The 25,986-nt window shown below is 48.5% G+C and overlaps 1 protein-coding gene across 1 annotated transcript; it reads left to right on the top strand.

Annotated features, from left to right (window-relative positions):
* The first annotated feature begins 2,036 nt into the window (after window positions 1-2,036).
* On the top strand, window positions 2,037-22,621 carry LOC119151689 (tumor necrosis factor alpha-induced protein 2-like). The gene is made up of 12 exons (XM_037395876.1): window positions 2,037-2,080; window positions 9,505-9,856; window positions 11,777-12,404; window positions 14,092-14,206; window positions 15,440-15,565; window positions 16,325-16,425; window positions 16,515-16,613; window positions 16,813-16,936; window positions 17,891-18,013; window positions 18,911-19,066; window positions 20,144-20,265; window positions 20,670-22,621. Exons 2-12 carry the CDS (start codon window positions 9,517-9,519, stop codon window positions 20,809-20,811), a joined length of 2,076 nt encoding a protein of 691 aa, XP_037251773.1. The 5' UTR covers window positions 2,037-2,080; window positions 9,505-9,516; the 3' UTR covers window positions 20,812-22,621.
* The last annotated feature ends 3,365 nt before the right edge of the window (window positions 22,622-25,986 follow it).

Below are 25,986 nucleotides of genomic sequence, written 5' to 3'. Positions count from 1 at the left end.
CCATTTAAAGAGAGATTTCAGTGGGTCTGAGACGTGTCACTGAGCCCCTTCCCACTGCAGATTCACAGCACACCAGGGGCCTGACACCCCTGCACCCTGCAGAGATCACATAACTGAGGACGTGAGACGCAAACCAGCCTCAGGGTACTCCCTGCATCCAGAGCAGCATCCTCTGCTTTCAGCCAGCCATGAACATTGCCTGCCCAGCCATGCCCAGAGCTACGTGTGTGTGCGTGTAACCCCCTGACCACACCGGCCTCACCGGTGCCCTTCAGGAGCTTTGTCCCTTTGCCTCCTGCAAGAAAGGGTCATTGGACACAGCGTCAAGCTCACCTCCAGCTGCACCGTGCTGCCCTAAAACTGGCTGTAACTGCAGATGGCAAGCCTTGCCTCCTCTCCCCTTCACACTGCCATTGGAGGTGATGAATCACAGAGAAAGCTGCTGCGCTTCAGGGCCAAATCTCGCACCATTTCATGTTTCAAATGATTTTCAGACCGATTTGGCACCCACATTTCTGTCCCATAATGATGGTTGTTTCTGGCCACGGGCTGTCAAGCAGCAAAGGGACCCAACCCCGGGGCAATCCCAGAGGGGGACCCTCCGCCCAGCTCGGCCACAGGCTGGCCTGAGATGAATCAGTGTTTTCCAGAGACCGGACATCATGGGTTTGCCCACTGGGGTGGTCCTTCTGCTTCTGCTTCCTGTTTTGGCAGACATTGTTGGCTGGGAGGGTTTTTTCCCTGTTACCATGGTCTTTTTGGGGAGAGAGTCCCAGGGAGGAAATCATCAGCGCCAGTGGGCAGGATGTCTGCCAAAAGGCACATACTGGGCAAAACATCTGCTCTCCAGTGCCATGCCCACTCAGCTGGGTGCCTCCTTCAAGCACAAATGTTGGCCCCAGACCATGTCTACTGCTGGGGGATGCCCGCACATGGGACCTGCATAGCCCCCTGAAAGTTGTGCAGCCACACAGGTGCTGAGCGTGGGCATGAGCAGCACCATGGAAGCTCACAATTCACACTCAGCTTTAAGTCTTTGGACTTTTTTTTTTTTTTTTTTTTGCGTTTTGCATTTTGCATTAGACCACAGCTATCAGATATAAACCAGAAATCATCCCAGGCACTGGGACCTGCTGCCTGCCCCACTCCCTGCTCCACAGCAGCTTCCCAGGAAAGGAGAGAAGAGCTAGGCTCTGCAGGACCACAATATTTTGACCTTTTTTGTCTCCAGGGCAGCTGCTTCAGCCCAGATCTCACCCAGGTGGGTGCAGAAGATGCTCCACATTGAGGCTATCTAAGCAAGGGACAGCACAGCCCTGGCAGCCTGTACAGACCCTCTGCAATGCCCCTCACCCAGCCACTGCTGTCACCCAGGCATCCTCTGGCTATCCTCCAGCCATCCCTGGCCATGACACATGCTTCTGCAGTGTGACGGGCCCACCACACCCTTGCAGCCAGGGATGCAGGTGCCTAGGAAATCAGGGGCAGAAAGCAGGAAGACAAATGTCCATACTACGAGTGGAAGATGAAGGTTCCGAGGTTCTGGGGTGAGGAAGGAAGCCCACTCAGTGCACTGTGCTGAAGGTGCTTGATGACACCAGTGCCTCCCGGGAGCGCAGCGAGCCCTGCTCCGGGGAAGGCACATCACCGTGGGCTCGGGGCAGGACCCCAGCGAGCAGGCTGGGCTTTGCGGCACCCACTGCAGAGCCGCAGAGCTTTGGGGGGCACCTGCTCCATCCCTACCGGCGGGGCTCCAAGCACCCAGCACCATCCGTCCAGACCCTCGGGACCCTGCGGACACGCCGCGGGGGGCTCAGCCGCTCCGCAGCGCCCAGCCTGGGGCAGCCCTTCCCGTCGGCGGGGATTTCTCGTTTCCCTTTGGCTCGAACCCCTTTTCGGAGGGGAGGCGCGCCCGGAGTTTCCCAGCCGCCGCCGGGCTCCCTGCGCGCCGGGTCCCGCCTCCGCGCCCTCCCCTTATAGCCGGGCTGCCCGGGGCCGGCCGCCAGCCCGCCCGCCCGCCCGGAGCCGCCCGCCGCCCGCTGCCCGCTGCCCGGGGCCGCCCGCCCGGAGCCGCCGCACAGTAAGTCCTTCGCGCCGCCCGTCCGGGCCGCCGGGCTCGGGGCTCTCCCCTTCCCCGCAGCGCTCTGCGGCCCGCTGCCTGCCTCCCGCCTCGCGTGTCGCAGGGGGAGCGAGCGCGAAGGCTCGCCGTTGGGTCTGAGAGAGGGGGGGGGAAATCGGTGAAAGGTGCTAAAGGATGGATTCCCGGATAAAGTGACAGGTTTCAACCCCACCTGGTAATTAGCAGGGTAGAGAATAAATCGGGCTGCTGCGAGAAGGCAGCAGTTCCAGGCGTCATGGGGCTGCGGGACACAAGAATATGTGTCTGGCAATTGCACTGTGGCAGCTGGGTTTGATTTCTGTGTCTGCCCCAGGTTTCAGGGCATGAACACAGGCTGCCAGCGGTGACTCCTCTTACCCGCCAACCCCTTCCCCAAAATCTGGGTGTCGACCTTTGGCACCAAAGCATCCTAAACCTAGATCAGGCACCAGGATCCAGATTCAGCATGGCACTTCCCACCACTCCCTCCTCTTTGTTCAGAATGAAGTGCTTTTCTCCCAAATCGCAGGAAATTAGTGGGGTTGTGATTCACTCAGCCCAGCTGCACTGGAAAAACACCATTTTGGTGCCTGGATCCTGTATGGTCCCCGGCAGCTGCTGTGCCCTGCACCCTGCCAGAGTCACTGTACCGAGCTGGCACACTTCTGTATTGCCACGCTCACTTGTTTTGTGACTTTTTCTTTTTTTTTGTCTTTTTCTAGTCAGGGAAGTCCCACTGCCCCTTTTCCCAGAGCGCTGAAGATGTGTTGAAATTCCCCCACATCCACTGCGTCAGCTCCTCAGGGCCACCATGAAGGTTCATCCTCAGGGTTAGGGTCATTAGCGTGTTCAAGGTAGGATTTCTTCTCGAGACTGCTGCAAAGTAAGGAAGAGACTTTCTGTGACTGGAGCGTATGGCTGATCTAGAAGCCATGGTTCCTCACCATCACACCCAAGTTCAAAGCAGAAAATGAAGAAATGGTCATTCTCCAAAGCATTCAACCACCTGCCCCTACCAAGGGACTTTGAGGCTTGCCAGTTCCGATAGAGCTGATCAAATGGCAGGAGAAAACTTGGGAAAACCGAGATTCAGGTTTGCTTCAGTCACCTTCTCTGTAAAAAGAGGCCCAGAAAGCCAGAGTCTGAAAGTGCCTGTAGAGGTGAGTGTTCCAGGAGCTCTAGGTCTGGCTCCCAGGGAATATGTGTTTCTTCTCAGTCACTGTTAGCTCTAGCAGTGAACTTTGCGAACTCCAGTCCTGAATGCAGGATTTGTCTTTGGGAATAATAATATGAAAGCAAAATCCTAGATCGCAGTTAACTGGTTTCTCTTTCAGCGGTAGCAGTTTAAAATTATACTGCTCAGATTTGAAGAGAGAAGAAAAAGGAGCATATTACACTACATTTTCTCTGCTTTGCCCCAATAACAATATATATGTCTAATTTTCTTTTCTCTTTTGCTGTTTGAAAAATTCTCACTAACAACAGGAGATGCTGGTTTACAGGACCGTTTTCAGTTGTGCTTCAGTAATTTAGGGAAATGAAATTCTTGTTTAAAAATGATTGAGGCACCGTGTAGCTCTCTTTACGTCATTCCCCAGACAGGTGATAACATGGTTTAATGCTGGTTTAAAGCACCTCACACCAGGTGAGATGCCCGAGGATCCTCTGCCTGATCTGCCATTCTCCAAGGTCCCTTGGGTCCCCCACCGTCCCCAGCCCCATGGGGGTGCCTGACAGTGCTAAGGCACGTGGGTTGAACCCCCTGGGGAAGCTCTGCTGCTGCCTTGACTTTTTTACTGGGGTCAGGTTTTGTTTCCCCTCAGGTTTTGAAGCCATTAGGAGCAGAGCTTGGCCACCATCAGGATAGCGCTGAGCCACATGGGCTGGTGGGCGTCCATAGGGGTCCATGAACAGGAGCATGGATTTGAGCAGCACAGTAAAACTTCAAGGTGGGGCTGTTGGTGGCCCAGCTCATCTATGGACTGTGATTTCCCAGGCACAGCCAAGTGGGAGCCCCCAGCTTCATGGTGTCTCCATTCAGTAACCAATCCATCTAAAAAAAATTGGTAGGAAAAACCCCACCTGCTAGGTGGGCTTCCCAGCTTGCAAAGATTGGGGCTGGCATCTCTGTAGACTCGCTGTTTTGATTTATTAGCAGCTTATTTAGGTGTCACCGCATAGCCTGAGGTACACTAAACTCAGACTGTCTACAGTGCTTTACTGCTTCAAAAGATGGTTTGACTCATGTGGGCAGAGGTGACCCCACTTCCAGAGGGAGCGAGTGATGGGAGAAAAGGCTGATGCAAACTAGAGAACAAACTTTGCTAAATAACTTTGGATTTCTGAGAGGCTGTGGGAGAGTGGGGGATTTCCACTAAAACAAGACATAAATCTTCATGACATAGGATGTCAGCAGGCTGGAGAGGATTAAAGATCCAAACAAATGCTTGTTAATACTGGCAGCAGCTCAGGACAAAGAAGTCAAGAAAAAGATCAGCAAAAGCTTTCAGAATAGGGGTAATCGGTAAATCTCTTCCCCTGAGTGCTCTCTGGCACACGATGAGCCGCCGCTCACAGATGAGCTGATTCCTAAGCGTGCAGTGTGAAAGCTGTTTCCTTTGGGGAGGAAAAGGAGAGGATAGGAAGCCACCATGCCCAGAATCTGGATTGTGTCCTGTGTCATGGCTCTGCTCCAGGTGCTTCCCTCACCCTTGCTGCCCACTCCAGAGAAGCTCCAGCCTGGAGGTACAGGCTGTGATCAGCACCATGCTGAGAGCTTGCTGGGTCCTTCTCCGGCCACGCTGGCAGGCAACAGCCCCGCTGTTGTAATTGTGCAGGGCCTCTGTATGGGGTAGCAGAGGATGCTATGCGAGCCGTGCTGCTTTTCTGGTTGGAAGCCCTAAGCCGAATATACTATGTCAAAAGTAATTGGAGCTAAAGACTCCCCTGGCACAAACTACAGTGCCACATAATGATAATCATGATGACGGTAACAGTGAATCAACAGTAAATTAGTAATAATGGTGAGCTGGGATCTGTGTGGAGTCTTGACCTTAAATCATTAATTTTTTACAAGACTTGCATCTGAGCTCTGTGCCTGGGAAATTTTTCAGCATTTCCCAAAATGTTAACTGCTAAAACAATTACGAGCCCGCTGGAGTTCTAACAAGCTTTCATTTGTGAGCAGAACACAGGCATAGAGGAGCAGCCCGTGTGAGCCAGAGCCGAGCTCCTGCATGTCCCGCCTGTCGCAGCAGGCAGGAGCAGATGCTGGTGGGGGCAAAAGGACCAGTGCTGGCACAGCATCACCTGCCCGTGGCCTCCAGCTGTAACTGGTGCCACCTCCTTTTAACTGAGCATTTCCTGTAGAAAGTGTTTTCTGTTCTATAAGAAAGTATCTTATAGATATTTCTTAAGTTCTCGGCCATCTAATGATAAAGGAAAGAGATGGAAGGGGAGGTTTTGGTACCACTTGCCATAAGAGACTGAGGCTACATTTCAAGGCGGAACTGGAAGCTGGGGTTTACTGGTATTTCCTGCCGCAGATACATAGGCAAACCAGCAGTGGCAAACTGATTAACACCAGGTGAGCATCCAAGCTGGCCAAATGTGAGTGAGCATGGTAACTCTTGCATTGACAGCCTTACTCAGATGCTTAACTCCTTTGGTGTTTATTAGTTCCAGATGAAAAAGCACACCCAGACATGCCAATATTGCAAACAGTTCTCATGCTGCTGATGTGCAGCCCCGGGTGGGTGAAAACACTGGACTTGATTTTGTCTTCTAATTCAGTTGTGGGATGTTTTTAGGCAGGTCAGGGCATAGGGACACGCTGCAGACAACAGCTCTGTATGCTCTGCAGAGGGGCTGCAGGGGCTTGCCCAGGCTGCAGCTGGGCAGCTGTGAAAAACTGCCAGCTGTGAAAAACTAAATTTTTTTAATCAGCTTAATTGTCCCCTGTATGGACTCTTTTATGTGTAGTGTCATTTCAGTGGTTTTCAAAGATATATTACATTCATCTTAGTATTGAAGAAGAAGCAAAACAATTGTTGAAATCCATCTTTCTGATCATCATTCATAAAAACAAAAGAATCTGAAAGCCACCTTTAGCTGTAGGAAAAGAAGTACTTTATTTAGAAAGCAAAAACAAAAAAGGAATAATAAATGCTTTGTTTAGAATAAATGGAGAGAGAGAAAGGACTCGTCTGAGTCTGTGCTTGAACAAACAGGAAGGAAGGGATTTGGCAGAATTAATCTAAACACAGCCTTGTATTAGGAAATGCAGGCTAAGAAAACAACCTCACAAAAATTAGGAAAGTCCCAAATACTTATAGAGCACCTCTGTTACAATGATACTGTTTTGTAATGAAAATGCAACAAAAAAGAGCTCTTTTTCCACCGTTTTTAGGATTCTAGTGGAACATCCTGACTAGAGGAGCCAGAGTGGGAAGTTTTCCTCCCTCCCTCCCTCCCCCCTCCCTCCCCCACCCCCTCCTCAGTGAGTGTGCTAGAGGAAGAAGTAGGTGCATGGCTTGAGCCATGACTCTGCTGCTGGGCAGCTCTGGGGTTCAGGCCCCCTTTGCTCGCCCACACAACCAGCCCTGCAGCCCTGGGGCACGAGGGCTCGGCTGAGCAGGACCCCCAGCAGCCCCACACCTCTGGCAGCCCCCACTGTCCCACTCGGCCATAGCATCACCTGAGGTTCACATTTTGCCCCAGGTCACAGATCACCAGTTCAGCATAGAGGCAGCAAGGTCGTGCACACACACACACACACCCCCTTTCTGTCCTTCCCGAATAAGTTTTCGTCTTCATTGTGCTTTAAAAGCAAAAGCGTTACCAAACCTGAACATGGCCTGGCAGCCAAAGCCCGGAGAAGGGAAGCTTTCAGCCATGCCAGGTGCTAACTGCTCGCTCTACCACCCGGCTGCTACCACTAACTTGATGCTTCAAAGCTCTCCAAGCTGCCAGGAGCCAGCAGGAAGAATCATAATTAAAACCAAAAGCCTCAGTCTTCGAACCAGTTTGCCCAGAAATAATTACCACAGTTTGTATCAGCATGATACATATCAACGGTATAAACTTAACAAGGGTATTTGAAAATCACCACATTGTGTCCTGTAACTGAAGCCAAATTCTTCCTTTATTTACAGCCTGATTCCTCTGCCCTTATGCAGTACAAGTAAGCCAAAACTTGCCAGAGAGTTCTTCATACACAAGTGTACTGGTCTCCCAAAAAGTCACTTAAAAAAAATGTGTTGTTAGAGCAAGGATTGGAAACCATGAGTCGCTTTATTTACAATCGTTATATAATTACAATCATTATATAAATGAATGTAATTATGCAAATAAATCTATAGTGATCTATTAGTTTATACATGTACATAAACTATTCTAAATATAAATTCTAAAAAGATGTTGTTACGATAACAAATTTATATCGTTAATTATTTGTAGTGCAGGAGTGCTGGTGGTAGAGCAGGACTCTGATGGCATAACGTCTGTTTAAACAAGGCTGAACCAGGCTGATCCCGGTGCCTTGTCCCCTTTCCCCCTGCGCCAGGCCAGCACTGCTCCAGCCGTGCAGCAGCCCTGGTCATTGGAACCAGTTTCATTCAGCAGCTCTGAGAAAAGTCCAGCCTGGTTAGTTAGTTCCTGCTGTTGGAACCTTCCCCCTACCCACCCCATTTCACTAGCCTTTCTTCCTCCAGGAGCCACGTCCTGTGCTACCGCCCCACGTTTCGACATAAACAGATGGGACAATAATTGCTCCCAGGTATTTGAAAAAACCCAACAAGTCACTCTGCAGTTGCAACAAGCTGCGCTGAAGTTGTCCTATCATGGGATGCCATAGCCACCCCTGGGACCATCTTGAAAATGAGATTACATAGACTGTGAGTGTGTTTGAAGGGTCTGGATGCATCCCTGAGCTTTGGTCTGCCGCTGCAGGGATGCGGGCAGCATGAAGAGCACTGAAGCCATGCTTCTGGCTGGGATTGTTGGGCTGAAGTGATAAGCCTTGTGGTGCTCCTATCAGGAGGTACTGCTGTACTTCCCACACTCCCTTTCTTTCAGCCATGTTTTTCACATCCCTGATGTTTCTGAACTCTCAGACACCTTCTCTGGGAGCTCTCCTCAGTAAAGCTAAGAATTTTATTACTGACTTAAATGGGGACTGTCATGGTTTAACATCAACCAGCAACCAAGCACCACGCAGCTGTTTGCTCAGTCCCCCCGACCTGGAGCAGTGGGCAGGAGAATCAGAAAGGAATGTAAAACTCAAGGGTTGAGATAAGAACAATTTAATAATTTAAACAGAATAAAAAGGTAAGAACAACAATAATAACAATGGAAAGGTAGGGGGAAATGATAAAATCCAAAGGAAAAGGGAGAAAGGAAAACAAGTGATGCACAGTACAACTGCTCACCACCCGCTGACCGATGTCCAGCCAGTCCCCGAGCAACAATCTCCCTGATTTAACCTGCAAGTTTATATACCAAGCATGACGCCCCATGGTATGGAATACCTCTTCAGGTCAGCTGTCCTGGCTGTGTCCCCCACAGTTTCTTGTGCCCCTGCATCCTTCTTACTGGCAGGGCCTGAGAAACCAAAAAATCCTTGACTTAGTACAAACATGACCCAACAACAACTAAAACAGTCAGTGCGTTATCAACATTGTTCTCACATCAGAGCCAAAACACGGCGCTGTACTAGCTACTAAGAAGAAAGGTAACTCCATCCCAGCTGAAACCAGGACAGGGACACAGTTAAACCAGAAGCACTTTTGCTCAGCGAAGACTGGCACATACCTAGCTTGGTAGGCTCATCTCATTTCTATGCTGTACTTGCAAATTCAGTGTGCGATAAGCTATGTGGGTGCTTCCACAAACACCTGCAGCCAGATAAGCAGAGATGAGCAAAACCACACCCTGAAGAAGGTGGGAATTGATCCCAATGCCATATAAAAATATGGGAGTTTTGTGGTTGCTTTGAATAGGCACAGGATGCTTGTCCCACCCACATCATTCATGTGCAGCCTCCATGCACACATTGATACTCCCACAGCATCCCTGTGGGAGAGCCCTGCTCTCCTGTATCTAGATAAGGTTGAGGTCTGAAATCAGGCCATCCAAATCACCCCTAAAATCAGTCATCAATTTTCTTTAAGTTATTTATTAGATCAGAGAGCTGTTTCCATCCTTCAGTTGCCTGGGGTGATGCTGCTCAGGAGCTCTCCTGCAGAGCTGTGCTCATACCAGACGTGTAGTGCTCCCCACACTGCCCACACAGGAACAATTCCCTCCAGAATTTTTCTTTTTTACTGGAAATACACCTTGACATATTGTGCCATGATAATTTTTATGCAAACTGTTATAATCTGACCAGTTCTTTCTGAAATTTACAGGCTAGAAGGAAAATGATGAAAATGTTACCTTTTTTCCAAAGTGGTCCTATTGGAATACGCAATGGATCAGAGGGTTGCGTTGGTGCCAACAGGCAGCTTGAAAACCCTGCAACATCAGTAGCTGAGCAAATCCCTGCCCGTCCTGAACCTTCTGGAGACGAGATCTGGTCCAGGGACCAGGAGAAGATGAGTGAAAGGCCAGAGGCAGCCTGCAGACCCTCACGAGCATCTTCCATCACGAGCAATGGGAGCTGCACCTCTGCTGGAGACAGCCCTGAAAAAGGCAAGAAAGGAATAAAGGGAATCCTTACAAGTGCACTTAAGAAAATGAAAAAGACCAAGCCACCCAGTGGTAAGTGCTCCTCCATCCTCCTTGCACCACCTCATAGGCCGTAGCTACCTCTAGAGGGGCTGCAAGAGGTGAATTGTCCCCCTGAGAAACAAGGGCACTGACAGATTGGAGTGACTTGGCCAAGGGGCTGTGGGAAACATGGGCTGAGGGAGACATGACTCAAGTCCTAGTCCTTTGGTACCAAGGGCATACTCCTTGAGGAACTGCCAGTTTGCAGGTTTTCTGTCCAAAGCAAAACTCCTTTTCTACTTCTTATTGGGACTTAGAGATCTGTGGGTGGATGAGAAACCAATGCATACCTCTCTGCTCTGCTCCTCCATGAAACCACCACCCTGTGAAATCTCCTCTTCCCCCAGGGACAGCAGTGAGCAGCACACATTAGTCTCTCCCGGGGCTGATATATGAACATACAGCTCCTTCATGGGCACCATCCCTGCAGGGTGCTTAGAGAGGTAGGAAAATACCTGCTCAGAGAAACCCAGAACTGGAGAGGAAAGTGCCCCTTGGCACTTCCAAGGCTCACCTGCCACCTCAGAGGACACATAAATAAGTTCATTTTTTAGTCCTACCTCCTTTACTGGGGGGCTCCTACAAAGGCTCGCTGTTTTAGTAAAATTGTCCTATTTCCAGTTAAGTCTTTCCCCCAGCTACTTGGCATCTCTTTCTCCATGTGTCAAATGGTTTCCCTAAGTGGTGTTTCCTTCTTGGCCTTGAATTTGTTCAGCTAAATGAACCGAGTCTATTGAAAACAGGCCCTTCGTGCCTCTGTTTTTACTGCTGCATTGCCCTGTTCCCAATGTCTTTTTTTGAAATAAAGCAACCAGAATTGCAGAAAATAATCCAGGTGAGATACCACCAATGCCTGGTACAGTATGTTACTGTTTTCCTATCTCAGCTGGACCATTCCTCACTGGATACATCCTGGGGTCGTATCTGATATTTCCACCATCATCTCACAGTAATGACTTACTAATTCTCCAGGCATCTCTCTTCCTCCTCCATCTCAAGCTGATTCACATCCAGCTTGCAGCAGAAAATCCTATTTGTTGCTAAGTAACTTTTGTTCTATTGAATTTGTATCTTATACTTTGTGCTATTAAATTTCAGCCCATTTACTATTCACATTATCCTGTTGTTCCTGTATAATAGACCAAGCCCTCAGTTTCGATAATGTCTCTGAACTTTGTGTAATCAGCAGATGCAATAGGGCACTCCCAGCTTTTGTGCCGCAATCTCTAAGAATATAAAGTAAGATGAGTTTCATGAATAATGAGCTTTCTCCACCCATTTCCCTAGGGTTTTCCATACAAACCTTACATACCTAACAAAACTTATTTCGGGATGTAACTTCTCCAGTTTAACTAATAATTTCCCAGGTTGCACCATATCAAGTAACTGACTGTAGGAAAAGACAGTTCAATTGTATTTATCTTGCCTGCTAATTGTGTCCTCCAAAAAAATTTCGCAGGTCAGAATGTGCTGACCTGTTTCTGGAAAACACATGTGGTATTTCCTTTAGCACCTCTTATTTAGCTACATCTTTTCATCTACATTTTTCCTGAAGCCGTGCTTCTGACTTGAGATCGTATTAATGGGAAGAGGGATACTCAATAAATACATAAATAAAACTCCAAAAATCTAGATTTTCCAAAAAATTATGGGTAGCTCATGAATAGCTGCCCATATGCAACAGTGGTGATGTGTATTCCAATGTCCATTGTCCCCATTAGAGGCAAGCTAGAAATAATCTGATCTTTAAATAAACAGAAAAGTTTTCTATATGGTGAAGGAGCTTAAGATCTTGCATTATAGAAATGTAATTTTTTTTAAAAAAAAAAATATTCCAGAACCATAATTTTTTATGAAACAGAAATTTAAATCTTTGCTGTTAGGTAAAGAAAGATTGTTCTTTTTTACCAGTCAGACAAGTCTTGGATCTCCTTGAAGAGCAAAAGCTTTGTGATGCTGCTCAGCATCTCATTGTCCTGGAGAAGAGCCGGTCTAGCAAAAGTGAGGAAGGACTGAACACCAGCCAGCAAGACATTGAATCAGTCTATGAAATTCTGAAGCACAAAGTCTTCAGCATCTTGAAAGACTCCGTGCTGCTAGCGAAAACTAACCCAGAACTGCTGCAGCAGGCAGTAGAGGCGCTGAAAGAGCAGGAGAAAGAAGATCAGAACTACATGTCAGAGAATCCACCTGACGAAAACATGCAATTTAGACCTAGAAAATGGAAAGAGCTTTGGATGGCTACAGTAAAGGAGTCAGTAGAGGCTCGAATGAAAGACACAAGCCGTACTCCTAGAACTGAGAACCTCTCTACAGTTGGCCAGAACCTCCTGCACATGGGAAAGACCATGAAAGAAGATTTGACAGTAGTTGTAAAGTATATTAAACAGCTTTATCCTCCCGAGTTTAATGTGTTCAGCATATATGCAGAACTCTACCACAATTATTTTGCCTCCCAGGCGAAGGAAAATGCTGAGTCTCATCTGGAAGACAAGGATATTTACCTTCTCCTCTCATGGGTGCACAACATTTATCCGAAGTAAGTGAGGCTTTTACACATTTTTATCCCTGGTGATCAGCACAGGTTTGCTGGCTGCAAAACCAGGCATTTGCTTGATTTATGAATCAGTGTCACTGTGGTGCAGTCTGGCACCTTGCTAGATTTTGGTGTCACTGGGGTGCAGTCTGGCACCTCGCTAGATTTTGGTGTCACTGGCATCTGGCTGCTGTACATTAGCTGGTCAGGACAGTTGGAAGGGACACGCTCAGGGCTGCCAGTCTGTAAACCAGGGGCTGACCCCACCATTCAGGTTTCTGAGCAACATACACACACGCAGATGTTTAGGGCTTCGCTTGTGTAGTAAATTGGGCAGGTTCATCGCCCTGATCTCTATTCCAGCTGCAAACCTGAAGTCATTCTTGGAAAATTTGGAAGTTTCAGCCCTCTGGACCAGAAGGCAGCCAATAAATAGAACAACTTGAGATGCAATTATCCTGGGCATGGAGGGTGTTGCTTAGGTGTTACCCACAGTCTATGCTCTCCTCCCGGTTAGGAGACCAAAGGGTGTACCCCTGTGAGAGGACATCATCAGTTAAGGGTCACTCTTCATCCTCACAAGCTCTGTATGTTGCAGAACTGAAAACATTCTTTGTTGTGGCTTATAGTAGTGGGTGGAGAACCGAGGGCTCTCATTTCTTAGATGAAACCCAGTAAATACACTAGCAATGTTTCCTCTGCTGTTATAAAGCCATTCAACCTTCACCTCCACTTTTTTCTTCTTACGTTTCACTGACAGAGTATAATGAGTCAACGTTGATCCTGGAAGTTTTCCAGAGCTGGCGTTGTGCTCTAGGTCAGGATATTCAGGCCTGAACCAGTGTGTGTTTGGAAATCAGTAGCTGCAAGGAGCAGGACTCAGCCAGAGCCACGCAGCTTGGCACCGGGACGGTGCTGGTCAGGGCAGCAGCTGCTTTGTGGGGGGTTCCCAGAGGCCACATCCCAGTGTCTGCTGAGAGACCACCTCTCTCCACAGCCAGCAGCAAAGGGAGCAGCAAGGAGGAGGGTTGTATCACCTGGCTCCAGCTCCCAGTGTCATATCAGAAACAGCCTATGTGCGGGAAGCATGGCGGTGTACCCATACAGAGCTGGGTGATGTGCAAACACTGGAGTCAGGTGATGCTCAGGATTATTCTCTGCAGTTCCAGAAGGAGAGATGGCTTCCAAATCAGCTCCCTCACAAGTGCTGGCCTGACACCCCCACAGCTGGCAGGTCCCTTCCCTCAAGGCTGCTCAGGAGCTCCCAGCTCAGCCAGCATGTGGTGGTGACACGACAGCGGGGTATGAAACAGCCTGCTCCATTCCCAGCTAGCCACAAAATGCCAGTTTTTAATCTGATCGCTTCTCTAAATTGATGGAGAGAGGTCATGCCCTGAGGCTAGATGCTCCTGCTTGCTGCAGGTCCTCCATCCCCACCAGCAGGCAGCGGCCAGTGCTCAGGAGCTCAACAGAACATGACTCTGTCCCCCAGGGTTGCTTGGGGTCCCACCCTCACAGTTCCCACCCCTGGCACAGATTCAGCTCTCCCAAGTCCTGCCTGGACGAAGGACAATGTACATTTCCATCTGTTTTTTCACTGATAGCCTCAAAAAGTTAGCGATTTGCATCAACAGCTGTCTTGAATTACGCTGCCTTTGGAAAATGTGATTGTTTGGCTTTTTCATTCCAGAGATATGAGAAAAGATCATGTTTTAGCTGAGGAGTTGGAAAAAGTTAAGCTTGGAAGCCTTTTGCCATCAAGTCTGAGCAAAGAACTTGAAAAGAAATACCTTGACAGTGAAGAGGTGAGAATTTGTTCAGTCCCTCCTCTTCCCTTTCTGCTCCCTCAGTGGAGCTCTGACTTGTCCTGCACGCACACGTCTCGCCCTTGAGCCACACACCCTTCCAGAGAGAAGCAAAAACAAGAAAGCTTTTGTTTGTTATAGGGGAACAGGTCAGCTTTCTGCTAGACGGGACTTGCAGAGCAAACTTCTGCTTAGCCCTGAGAGCCATCAGAAAAGAACTGTTCTGTCCTTGCAAACCTTCCGGTAGCAAGGTGGGGAAAAATCTGACAACAAATTATTATGGGTAACTTTCTGGTTGTCTGTCAGATCCCCAGGGGGCTTTATGCTTCCTCTCGCAGCTGATGGATTCAGAATTCCTTGTGGTCTCTGCAGTGGTGCCAAACCTTGGGTGAGCACAAAGCATACAGGTCTGCTCTTTAAAAGCCTTGCTCTGATGGAGAATTGCCTGGTCTTTAGAAAATAACGGTTGTTTTGTTTTTTCGATGATTCTTGCCTTAATGGAAACAAGAAGCAAGTTTTACAGTACTCTCATAGCTTAGCACTTTTGGCATTTTAGGCTGGAATTCCAAGAAAATGAGTAGACAAGTTCCAGGTTTAGCTGTAGCCCATGATGGTTTGCATATGCGAGAAGTGGGTGCGAGGGCTGCAAAGCACATGAACAAGGCGCTTAGAGATCAGAACTATATGCCAGCCACCGCACAGACCATTTCCAAAGCCTTGCTGCACAATGTGCACGCACGAGAGATCAGAGCAGAGAAAACCTGAGAACGTTTTGTTTCACTCTCCAGCACTCGTAAGACGTCAGAAGGGCTCATGAAAAAGGATTGCAAAACCAAGGCCAGAGGGTAGCACGGAGCATGACACACAGGCAATGCGTGGCTGGGGGAATTTGGGCTCTGGCATGTGTAGCTGCTGGCAACCTTCCTACCCACCGCCCCCTCCCCTGCCCTCCAGGTCACCACTGGTGCGGCAGGGTGGTGGACAGGGATGTAGATCTTGGTCTTTGTTTCTAACCTGAAATACTCAATGGGTGGGTATCATAAGGGGGTTGTCCTTGCTGCTGTGAGCTGGTGGGTAAGGCGTCTCACAACAAAAAGCCTTTATTTCTCAGCCAGGGCTGAGGAAGAAGTCCGCTGAGCCAGGCAAATGGCGGGTGGGCGAGCAAAACCTGCATAAAGCGTGAGCTGCTACATCCACTTTGTGGTAAATGCTGTTGTTCTTCCTTCCCTAAAGGCTGCTGTCAAAAATTCGCTGAGCAAATGTTTAGATAAAGAAATCCAAAGATGGAAAGAAGACCAAGAACCAGAGAAACTGAATGGGCACTTTCAGAGTGAACTACTAGCAATATTTGTTATCCAGGTAATACACATATATATTAAAAATAAGCACTTACATCCTGCATGTATTTAAGATTTGAGACCAATTACAGTCAATGCAGGAGAGCAAAAGGCCAAGTCACTTGTGTGGGGTGGTGGTAGAGGTGGGTGGTACAGGGGAGCCCAAACCCATGGTCTGGCTGTGCTGGAGACAAACTCCTCTGTTAGCAAAGCGAGCAGGAAAGCTGCCTTCATTTCTCTCTGTGCAGTCTCTTCTGCACCCCCAGCTGATGCCACGCCATTAGGCGCTGGATAACATAACAGCAGAGAGATGGGAGACAAGGTTTAGCCAAGCAAGGAAGCAGCGCAGTGCTGTTGTCCTGTTTGCTCCCGGGGAAGCTGTCACAAGCAGCTGTGGGTGCTTGTGCCCTTTCCCCACACTCAACACTCTCCCTCCTCTGACTGCAGAGGATTAGGAGAGTTTATTTTTGAAAAATAAACCTTTCACACATTGAGGTTAAGCAAAAAAGCCAAGTGTCACTTTCCCTACTTCCTCAGCTATTTTATAACCTTCTCTAATGCTGCTTTCTTCTTCACCTCTCTCCCCATTTGAAAATGGAGTTTGAAGTTGGCTGGAACGCACCAAATAAGTGCAGCTGCTCTGCACAGTCCCTGGCTGTGTCGCAGCAGGGGATGCAGGAGAGCCAGGTGCACTTACCGGCATTACAGATCTCTAGCCTTTTTAATCCGTGAACCTGGTCTTTTTGGAGCAGGTGCATTTAAAATTGGTTTTGTTTGTTAGAGTGTCTACAGCAGCCAGAAGCGAGCCAAGGACATCAGTGTGGCAGTAGGCGAGGAGCTGTCGCATCGCCTGTCGAAGGAGCTGCCTGCCTTCCTGAGAAGGTGCGGTAAGGCAGCGTGGGGCAGCAGGGCTGGCAGAGCCGCCTGGGGCACACGCTCATCTGCCTCTCCTCTTCCCATCTCCCCTCCAGCTACAAGGATGCTTTTGAAGACTTTAAGGAGAAAAGCAGGAAGCACAGATACTACAGGCCTATACTGATTGCAAATATTAACAACTGCTGGAATTTTAGGTAAGGGTCCAAAAGGAAAGGCTTTGCTCCTTCCTCTGCAGGCAATGGATAATGGTGTCATAGAGGGGAGGTGCTCCAGAGCGAGCAGAGGAGGGTCCATCTGCCTGCAGAAGGTTTGCAGGCCTCTGACTTTCTCTCTCTCTCTCTCTCTCTCTTTTGAGTACAGATTGTTCTGACCTCGCTGATTATTTCCTTGCAGAGACTACGCAGAGAAAAACATGGCAGAAAAGGACGACAATAAAGCCAGTATCCTCAGCACTCTCAGTGACATTGAAAACAGCGGCTTTGACGTGCTGCTTCAACAGCTGTTTGCCCAGCTGAAGGTACCATATCCGTGCTCCACACCCTCCTGCCCCATGGCTCAGCCTGTGCTGCTGCTGGGCATGTTCTTCTGCAGTTAGTTGCCCAAATCTCTTATTCAAACACAGCAAAAATCAGAAGGGCTCTGGGCCAGGTCACCTCTCGGCATCAGTCCTAACTCACATTGCTGCCAGAAAACTCAAGACTCACCTCTCCTTGAGCTGGTCCTCAAGCCTGAGTGCAAAACGAGCGCAGCTACATAGGCACAGCTGTGCAGATAAACACAAAACATGCTGATCACACCCAAGCTAACTGCTGCCGGAGGGAGAGTCTCAGCCTGCAAGGGTTTACGCTCCAAGCTGTAGGAAGCAATCACAAATGACACAAACTGCAATTGTGCATCTCTTGGCTGCTTCACAAAAGTGGCCTGAAAGGCACTTTTGGTTTCTTTCTTATTTTTTTCCCCCCTTTTTTTTTCCAATATATAATACAAGCTTTTTAAGCAGGTGTGGTGAAGGAGAAGGCATAGGATTCAGGAATGTTCAGCCACAATCTTTCCTGATTTCTCTGTAGGGCCTTTTGGAAGACATAACAGAGCAGGGGTGCTTTTTTTATTTTCACATTGATTTATTATAGCCAAGAAAAATTGTCATTGAAAATGTTTCATAATAATTCTTTAATCAAACAAAACAGTGTGGACAAAACATTAAAAATGTGGAAATAAAAAAACCCATCTCTGATATGAGCCTTTCAAGCCCTCAGTCTTCTTCATCATGAGGAACCAAGCAGGGGACACAACCCCAGTACAGCCCCCTCTTCCCCTTCCCTGTAAGTCATTGTCACACATGCCTGCACACCACTGTGCAGGACTGCATGCCATGCTGTTGCTGTGTAGGATACTGCATGTATAGAAATGCTAAATATACATGTGCATAGAGTTTGTTTTGAGGGAACTAAGCAGATTTTCATTTTTTCAGCCAATTTATAAGAAGTTTACAGAAAATAAGTGGGACTCCAGCAATGAAATTATGAACGAGATCATTAAAACCACCAGCAAACATATTTCAGACTTCCAGACCCTAAAGGACCCTTTCTACCACGTAAGTTCAAGAGAAATATTAGAGAGTCTGGGATGCTGAGGCTGCACTTTCAGCAATGACCCTCCGCAGCTCGAGTTGCCTTGACCCACATTAAGCTGGTGAGCTGGCCTGTTATTGGAGAACCCTCCTGGGCAGGATTTCCATCAGCATGTAGGTTTATCTAGATTAGTCATATAAATCTTACTCGTCTCCAACAGCAGCAGACTCCTGTAGCTCTACTGCAGTGTTTGCAGATAAAACTACCCTTGCTGTAGAGAAAGTGCTTTAGGGACCACCCAAAATATGGCTTTATTAACGTATGGGTTTGGTTTAGCAACCTTGAAACACAAATGCAATTGCATGGTTCTGTGTCATAGCTCCTTTGACTGCCCTAAGGACTGGAGGAGATGGGTGTAACTGGGACAAATCCTAGATAACTGAGCCACAGCCACATCTTCAGTGGTGCTGCAGTATATATGATACCTCACCACATGAAAAAAAAAAAGTAAATTTGATGTCCTGCCTTTGTCTTTTTAATAGCTGAAACAAAATTATGATGTTTTGTATATTAGAGGAACAGGAGGAGCAGCATTAATTCCTGTTTTTCTAAAGTAGTGTTACTTCTCTAACACATGGAGATCTTTTCTACGCTTTAAACTCTTCCCAGAAGGAAACAACATTTGGAAATTCCCACACTTCATTAGTTTGAGTACAAAGAAATTCTTGGCATCTAGGTTGTCGCATAACCAGTCATGGGGAGGTTGGCAGCCAGTGCCGCTCCTGACGTGTGATCAGCAGCAGGCATTTGGTGGGGCATGTCTTACAGCACCCAAGGCATTTTTGTCCTACATCCACACACGGTTTGTTTTGTCCCCAAGCAAAAGACAGATGGATGATCCTCCCTCTCCTTCCCAACAGGCTATCGTTGAGAAAATCCATGCCCGTTTGGTTAAGGAGTACATCGTGAGGCTGCTGAAGAGGAAAGTCAGCCTGAAATCTCCAGCACAACAGCAAAACCTGGCCCAACACATCTCCAAGAACGCTGCCGACCTGGAAGCCTTCTGCACCAGCAAAGTACGTGAGTGCTCGCCATGAACACAACAGCATGGGGCATGGGCACACTGAAAAACAGGGAAATCAATTTTCTGGGGCTTCTTGCTAGCCTTTCCAACTCAGCTTAATTTCCAGGAAGGCAGGACCTTAGGTAGAAAGAGGTCTCCAAGTGCCTGTGGGCAGGAAGGCTCCCCTGCCACCAGTCTGCCCCTTCCCAGATGGAAAGCCATGATTTCATCCTCCTGGTTCTGTAGGTAGTGGTTTGTCAGAAGATTTAGCTAATCTCTGCTTTCAGTACAACTTGCATGGAGTCCTGGGTTTTAACTCTTCCCCTGCACCCTTGATACCCCTCACTTTGCTGCTTTTAGGTCAGGCAGGGGCTGGAACAGGCAGCGTAGGTTATCTGGTACATAAGGGTTTCCTCCATGAGAGGCATAGCTGAAACACCCCGCTCTGTGCTCTGAGATCACCTCCCACCTTCCATGCCTCTAAACTTGCCTGCAAAAAGGCTGAAAGCCAAGCCAAACCCCATCCTCTGCCACCCCATGCTCATTTGGCTGGAGAAGAAACAAGCATGAGCTTCTCACGGTGTGGGCAGGAGGCCAGGTAGCTGGCACCTTGGGATATCCAGTGGCCAGAAAACAGGTCCTGAGTGGGAAACTCCTGGAGATGCTGAAGGCAGGGCTGTGTGCAGGGCTGGGGGAGAGCAGCACGTGGCAGTGTGTTACCTGGCCCATCAGACCTCGCACACATGCTGGGCAACGTAGAAACCCAAGGAAGGGAAAACATGATGAGAGAGAAGAGAGAGTCTGTCAAGGTAGATGTGGAAACCTCGGTCTTATGGCAAACACTACATCACTTGTGTAAGAGGATTAAAAACCAGCACAAAGCTAATCCAGTTTCTCCAAGGCTGGCTGAGGCAGCTAGAAACATCACGGAAAACAATGAGGCACCTGAAATCGCTGCCGTGTTCTTCCCCCTTGCCGGGAAACAGCCTCAGGAGCTGACTCATCTGCACCCGCCGTGAAACACAGCTCCTGGGCTGAGTGGAGGTTTGCAACCCCACGGTGCCCTGCTGACCACTTTCTTTTCTGGCAGGGGTCTCAAGCCACGTGGCTGAATTCAGCGCTCCCCAAACTGGCTGAAATAATTCGACTTCAGGATTTAGGTGCCATTAAAATTGAAGTTGCAACACTTGCCACGACATACCCAGATATCCGGTAAGAGATGCTGAAACAGATTGCCTAATACTCACGTGGAATTTGAATTGAGCCAGGAAACAGTCAGATATGAGTGTAGGTGAGGTTCATATAGCCCAAGTCTATGGCTGGGGGCTGCCTGCCAGGCTGTGGCAATCCCAGTGCTATCTGACAACGAAAACTATTTTAAAAAGCCTGTTTATATATTGCAAATTCTGGCTTGATTTTCTCCTTTGCCTTGGAGATTACCTACCCTACCCCAAACCTCACGGAATGGTGCTGGGTCCCATGTAGGACTGCCAGATGCAGAGATGGCATCTGCCGGGGACCAGTGCCTGCTGCAGGGTGGGGATCGCATCCTAGTGCAAGACACCCAGCACGCGGAGGTCTGCAGGAGATAACACCTGTCCGTTTCTCTTCCACAGCAAAAGGCACCTGGAAGCGTTCCTGCACATCAAAGCCAATTTGTCACGCAGCGAACTCAAAAGCATCCTGGGCTACTTGGCAGACACCACGGTGTCCACGCTGCCCGGGGCCCTGCTCTTTTCCAACATAAATGTGTCCTAGGCCAAGGCACCCCTTGGCACTCCCTTGTGCTGAACTGTTGGCTAAGCCAAGGATGGAGACCGTCCCCTGGAGTGATGTACAGTGCACACTACGGCCTTTTCCTACAGAAAGTACTTTGTCCCAGTCTGGTGATCAGCATCTCTATGGGAATCACCGTCCTCTGTGCAGGGCTGGGAGGAGGGTGCACCACAGGAGGAGCAGTGCCCACAAGGACCAGGGCTGCTCCTTGCACCAGTCATGGACTACCCCAAGGCCTCCTTGGTGCCACTGCATTCTCTGCCTGAATACTGCCCTGGTGCTCTGACCTCTGTCTACCTCACAGGGTGCTGCGAAGGCCATGTCGCCGATTCCCCAACAAGCCCAGACTGAGCAGACAGCTCCTATAGAGCTTTTTATCTTCTAAGGAAATGGAAACAAAAACTGAAGCCAAAATTTAGAGGTGTTGGAAAAGTCCCGTGCAAGCATGCTTTCACCCCTTCTGCCTTCCTCTAAGCTGAGCCGGGGCAGCTGCGTTCGGCTGGTGGAAGAGGCACGAGGTGTCAGGTCAGGAGGACTGTTGCGCAGCCGTGGCAGGGCTCCTGCTGCAGCACCCCACACCTGGGGCGCAGAGCGGCCCCAGCCGCACACCCTGCCCCACGCAGCAGCATTGCCCAAGGACATCGGGGTTTCCAAGCCAGCCCGCAGCAGCAGCCCGGCCAGGGCAGCATGTGCTTCCTTCACCTCCATGAGGTGGGAGGTCCCAATGCCCCCAGCAGCCCCCAGCCCTCTCCAGGGACCCTACCCAGTGCATCCACGCTGGAGCAGCACCCTGCTAACAGAGGGTTAGGAGCAAGCTGCCTATTGCAATGGATTGCGTGGGCTAAGCCCCAGCACCTAGTAAAGCACTTTGGATATTACTTAGGCCCTCCTTATCGAGGAAAGGACTTTCCCAGACTCCGTTGACATCACAGGCTTTGAATGGGTGGTAGAACTAGTCCCAAATGCCGTTAAAACATATTGAGCACCCTGTATGCGTCACCATTTCCTTGCTCGCTCTTTGCCCTCTTGCTGTGAGGTAGATATGATGTGAAAACACAAATGGGTCTGTTGTGAAACTGTTTTGTTGGTACAGCCCAGTTTTTTGGGAAGAAAATCACTTGCCAAAACAACGTGTTTAGTTGAAGACCTTTCCCTTCTGTTTTTCTCTATTTCAACTTTTCTATCCGTCTGTAGCAAGTCGATCCAGAAGACACATAATGACTGTGCAAACCATATAACGTATTTATATGCATATGCAGTATACCACTGGTGTATTTTTGCATCTAATTTTATTTTTTCTCAGTTAGAGATATTCATTTACAATGTTTATTTTTAAACAGTATTCAAATATGTTAGAAAAGTGACTCATTTATTCTGTCTCTGACTGTTGTTTACTGTGTTGCCACATGTAGTCCTATGTACTCCTTCCAAGGGCCAACTCTTCCACTATTCCCAGCCTGCTCTGGTCAATGCCATCCACTGGTTCCAGGGAGGGTCTTGCTGGACTACAGACAAGCTGGAAAAGCAGAGGCACCCTCTGTTTGCACTGCGTATGGGTCTCATAGCCCAGCTTTGCTTGCTCTGTGGAGCAAGGACTGCCATGTGCACCGTGCTTATGGTATCTGGTATAACAAGGTCCAGAACACCAGCCTCTTAAGCACTACCACAGTCTGAATGTTGAATAATAAAAACATAAGTATTTGGCATACATATATCTCATCCTTACTGCTCTGGCATCCCCCCTCCTCCACCTCTGTTGCCTCCTGCTGTTCGTACAAGCCTTTAGGAGACTCATCCCACCAGAATTTGTCCCCATCTGGCCCCCTCCTACCCTCCTGACAGTTGCTGTTAACCCTGTGGCATTGCTGCTGACCCTGTGAGATGGATACTGAGTGCCCTGGGCTACTCACTAGGTGGCCAGTGGTGCATACGAGGAGAAGGAGTCCTCTACCAACAGGTTATGTGGCAGAATTTTACCCTGAGTGAAACACAGCCTGCTGCCTGGCCACGGGTAGCACAACTGCCCTCTCCTTCCATAAGCAGAGAGTCATGCTTGCACAGAACTCGTATATACATACACATATACCTACTTCTGACAGCGCCAAGCACTCATGACAACAGTCATACTGTGGAAATGTGCAGCATTTTCTTTCCCAATTAGTGAAAGGTTATTTTATTGCTATAAATAACTGTATTTTGATTTAGAGATCTGTTAGGGGCCTACAGAAGTGTATCATACAAGTGATTGCACCAGTCTTTAAAAAAAAAAGATTCCAGCTAAGTAAGCGCTGGAAGGAAAATAATGTATCTATTTATACATCATAATTAGGATTGGTAGAAGAAAATGGTTTTCATACACATTTCATAAGCCATATGGAACTGCATTGTGCAATTCTCTTCATCCTGCTATAAAACCCCAGCTTTCAGCTCTAATGAGCCCAGGAAACTAATTTATTTATCTTCCTGTATGACTCAACATTTGCAATGACATTATTTATATGTGGCATATTACACATAGCCAGGTACTTTCAGGAGGTTGCACAAATGTCTTCTGATAAATGTTAGATGAATACTGATAAATAGCACTCCTATAACTACATGAAATTTTCTGAGATCACTGTAACTGGATTTTCTTTATCACGCAACCTCTGCTGATGTTGATGACTGCCCCTCCTTGGAGGCAGAGCAGATGGCCAACATGAAAAAAACTAAAATCACCTTTACAAAACAGTTAAGAAAGTTGGCTCCTGGGCACAGCTGCCATGACATTGCTAGCTCTCCCCGTCAGTTGTCATCCGTGCCACCAGGACATCAGCCTGCAACAACCACTGCACTGGACATGGACTGAGCTCACACATGCATGCACTCACGCTCCTGGCTCAGCTCCCTACCTATCCATCTCACCAGGCACTTCCATCATTTGGAAGAAAACTTGCAATTTGCAGTGCAAAAGATGCAGGGACACAAACCACAGAATACCAGAGGGTGGACCAAGGCATTACTGCCTCTTCTGCTCCTGCATGCAAAGTCCCCAGCAGCACCTGGGGAACCTCTGTCCTTGCTGCAGGGGAAGCCAAAACCAGAGAGCTCCTGGCCCCCTCCCAAGCGTGAGCATGATGTCAAAAAGCAGAAACCCTCTGTTAAAGCCTGCTGAGAATCTTTGGGGTCTGCAGACCTGGAAATGTAGTGTTAAAAATCCAGAACACCTGCAATTCCCCCCCTTTGAGGCTGGATCTTCTCACCAGGATCCCCCGAGAGATGACAGCACTGGACTAAAGGCCATAGGATTTACTGATGTGCTGATTTTAAGAGAAACACACTAGACCACAGTGTTTTGTTAATTAGGCCTTTCCAAATTCAGCCCCCATCTCCAGGTGAACAGTCCTGGTGTCACTGACACACAGTGACATGCACAGGGGATACAGTTCCTCACCTATTCATCCATGTAAAGTAGGAAGAGTATGTGCAATTACATATTCACAAAGAGCATGGCAGCAATTTGCTGACCTCCATTTGCAAATTTTTCTTTAATTTTGCTGGTATGAACTTTATTAGGAGAAAACCTGGAAACCCCGATCCAGGGGGAAGAGACTGCAAAGCCTGGCAATGCGTGGAGCACCCCAAAGGAAAGGTGCACCAGCAGTGAGTGGGGATGGCAGAGCTTCCTTCCTCAGGGGAATTAGGGCATACAGGCTGTGGGTCCTGCATCTTTCAGCATGGTTTCACATGCTGCACCATCACCTGCCTCCACTTCACACAACTTGAGTCAAAAGCTGGCGCTGGGGACCAAATGGGCAGGAGTCAGCATCACTGAGAGGTGGGGAGGAAGGATATTTCGGGAATGGGCTAGAGGCTGGCAAACTTGGGTGTGACACTAGCAAAATCACACTTCTGGCGCTGTAGATTGAAACCCATAAGAGTAATTGCTGCCTTCCTGCATGACTTAAAAAGAGGATGTGGCCACACCACCCACACTGATATCCTTGAAATGCAGAATAGTTCTTCTGTAGCCACAATAATAGAGCTCACAGCTAATGTGGGGGGATTTCAAAAGTCCCTCATCCGTCCAGCAACCACAAATTTCCCCCTTAGCAAAGGTGCAACTCCACGCTGCTGGGGGACAACCAGAGGAAATGCAATGGGGCAGATGCACACATCAGGCTGTTCAGGTCCACATTACTGGAGGCATATTAATTGTGGGGGGGTTAAGCAATACAATGTTTTCAAGGTTATTGTGAAGTGAATGTTTGCACCTGCTGGACACCATTTCTCCTTGCTACCCAGGGCTTTCTCTAGAAATCAGGTTAAAAAAAAATCCTTTGAACTGACCAGCTCGGAACCTTCCCTACAAACCTGTCTTTCATCTCTTCCATGTCTTGTCCCATGAGAGGTTTTCAGTTGCTTCTTTCACCTCTCCACCCGTGTTAGATATTCACCCCAGCTCCCCTCCCAACACTACCCAGTAGTGCCCTTGGACTGTGTTCTCCTGATGCTCCCACCCTTCATTCAGCAGATAGGACACACCAGGGCATGGCACGTACCAGCACCCAGAAAAACCATACTTTGAGGATGAGGAATTCATTGCTGTTTATCCAAGTAGGTTTCATCCAAATAGGGCAGAGTACTTGAGCTGTAATAACTCTCCCAATAGACTAATAAAAGAGGAAAACTTGCCATTTAGCAGAAAAGCTGAGCTCTCAAAAGTACTCATTAATGTTGGAACAGCTGTGATGGGGAAAGATTTGCTCTGAGAGGGAGGAGACTATAACAAACTCTCGGGTAGAACAATATTGGTCCTGGAGTCTTCAAGAGCTTTTGAGCCCTATCCTAAAGGCTGGAGCCCTATCCCAAAGGCTGGAAGCCAACCCCCAAGTCCCACTGGCAAAAGCAGTGCAGCCCGAGAGCTGAACCAAGTGTACAGCTTAGAGAAAATATCAGGATAAAGTCAACAGTGCTATGTCCTAGTTAACAGAGGGCTGGTTCTGCTCTTTCGGTTTCTTTACAGTCCCCTCTACCCAAGCTACAAGAAGTGGTGACAGACATCTGAGCTGTGGGGCAGGGAATGCCATCGTCATGCTCCTGCAGAGCAGACCCCTTGTCTTTGGCAAGGTCCCAACCCCAGCTTCACACATTGTGACACAGCTCCTTTGCCACCTG

Source organism: Falco rusticolus, chromosome 7 (assembly GCF_015220075.1).
Source record: "Falco rusticolus isolate bFalRus1 chromosome 7, bFalRus1.pri, whole genome shotgun sequence".
NCBI lineage: Eukaryota > Metazoa > Chordata > Aves > Falconiformes > Falconidae > Falco > Falco rusticolus.
Note: the sequence above shows the minus strand (reverse complement) of the source record. Positions and strands in the feature narration are given on the sequence as shown.

Coding starts and splice junctions, on each gene's coding strand:
- LOC119151689 (XM_037395876.1), top strand. CDS start 9,517: ATGATGAAAATGTTACCTTTTTTCCAAAGTGGTCCTATTGGAATACGC. Junction 15,566..16,324: donor TAGCAATATTTGTTATCCAG/GTAATACACATA, acceptor TTTGTTTGTTAG/AGTGTCTACAGCAGCCAGAA. Junction 18,014..18,910: donor TAAAGGACCCTTTCTACCAC/GTAAGTTCAAGA, acceptor CCTTCCCAACAG/GCTATCGTTGAGAAAATCCA.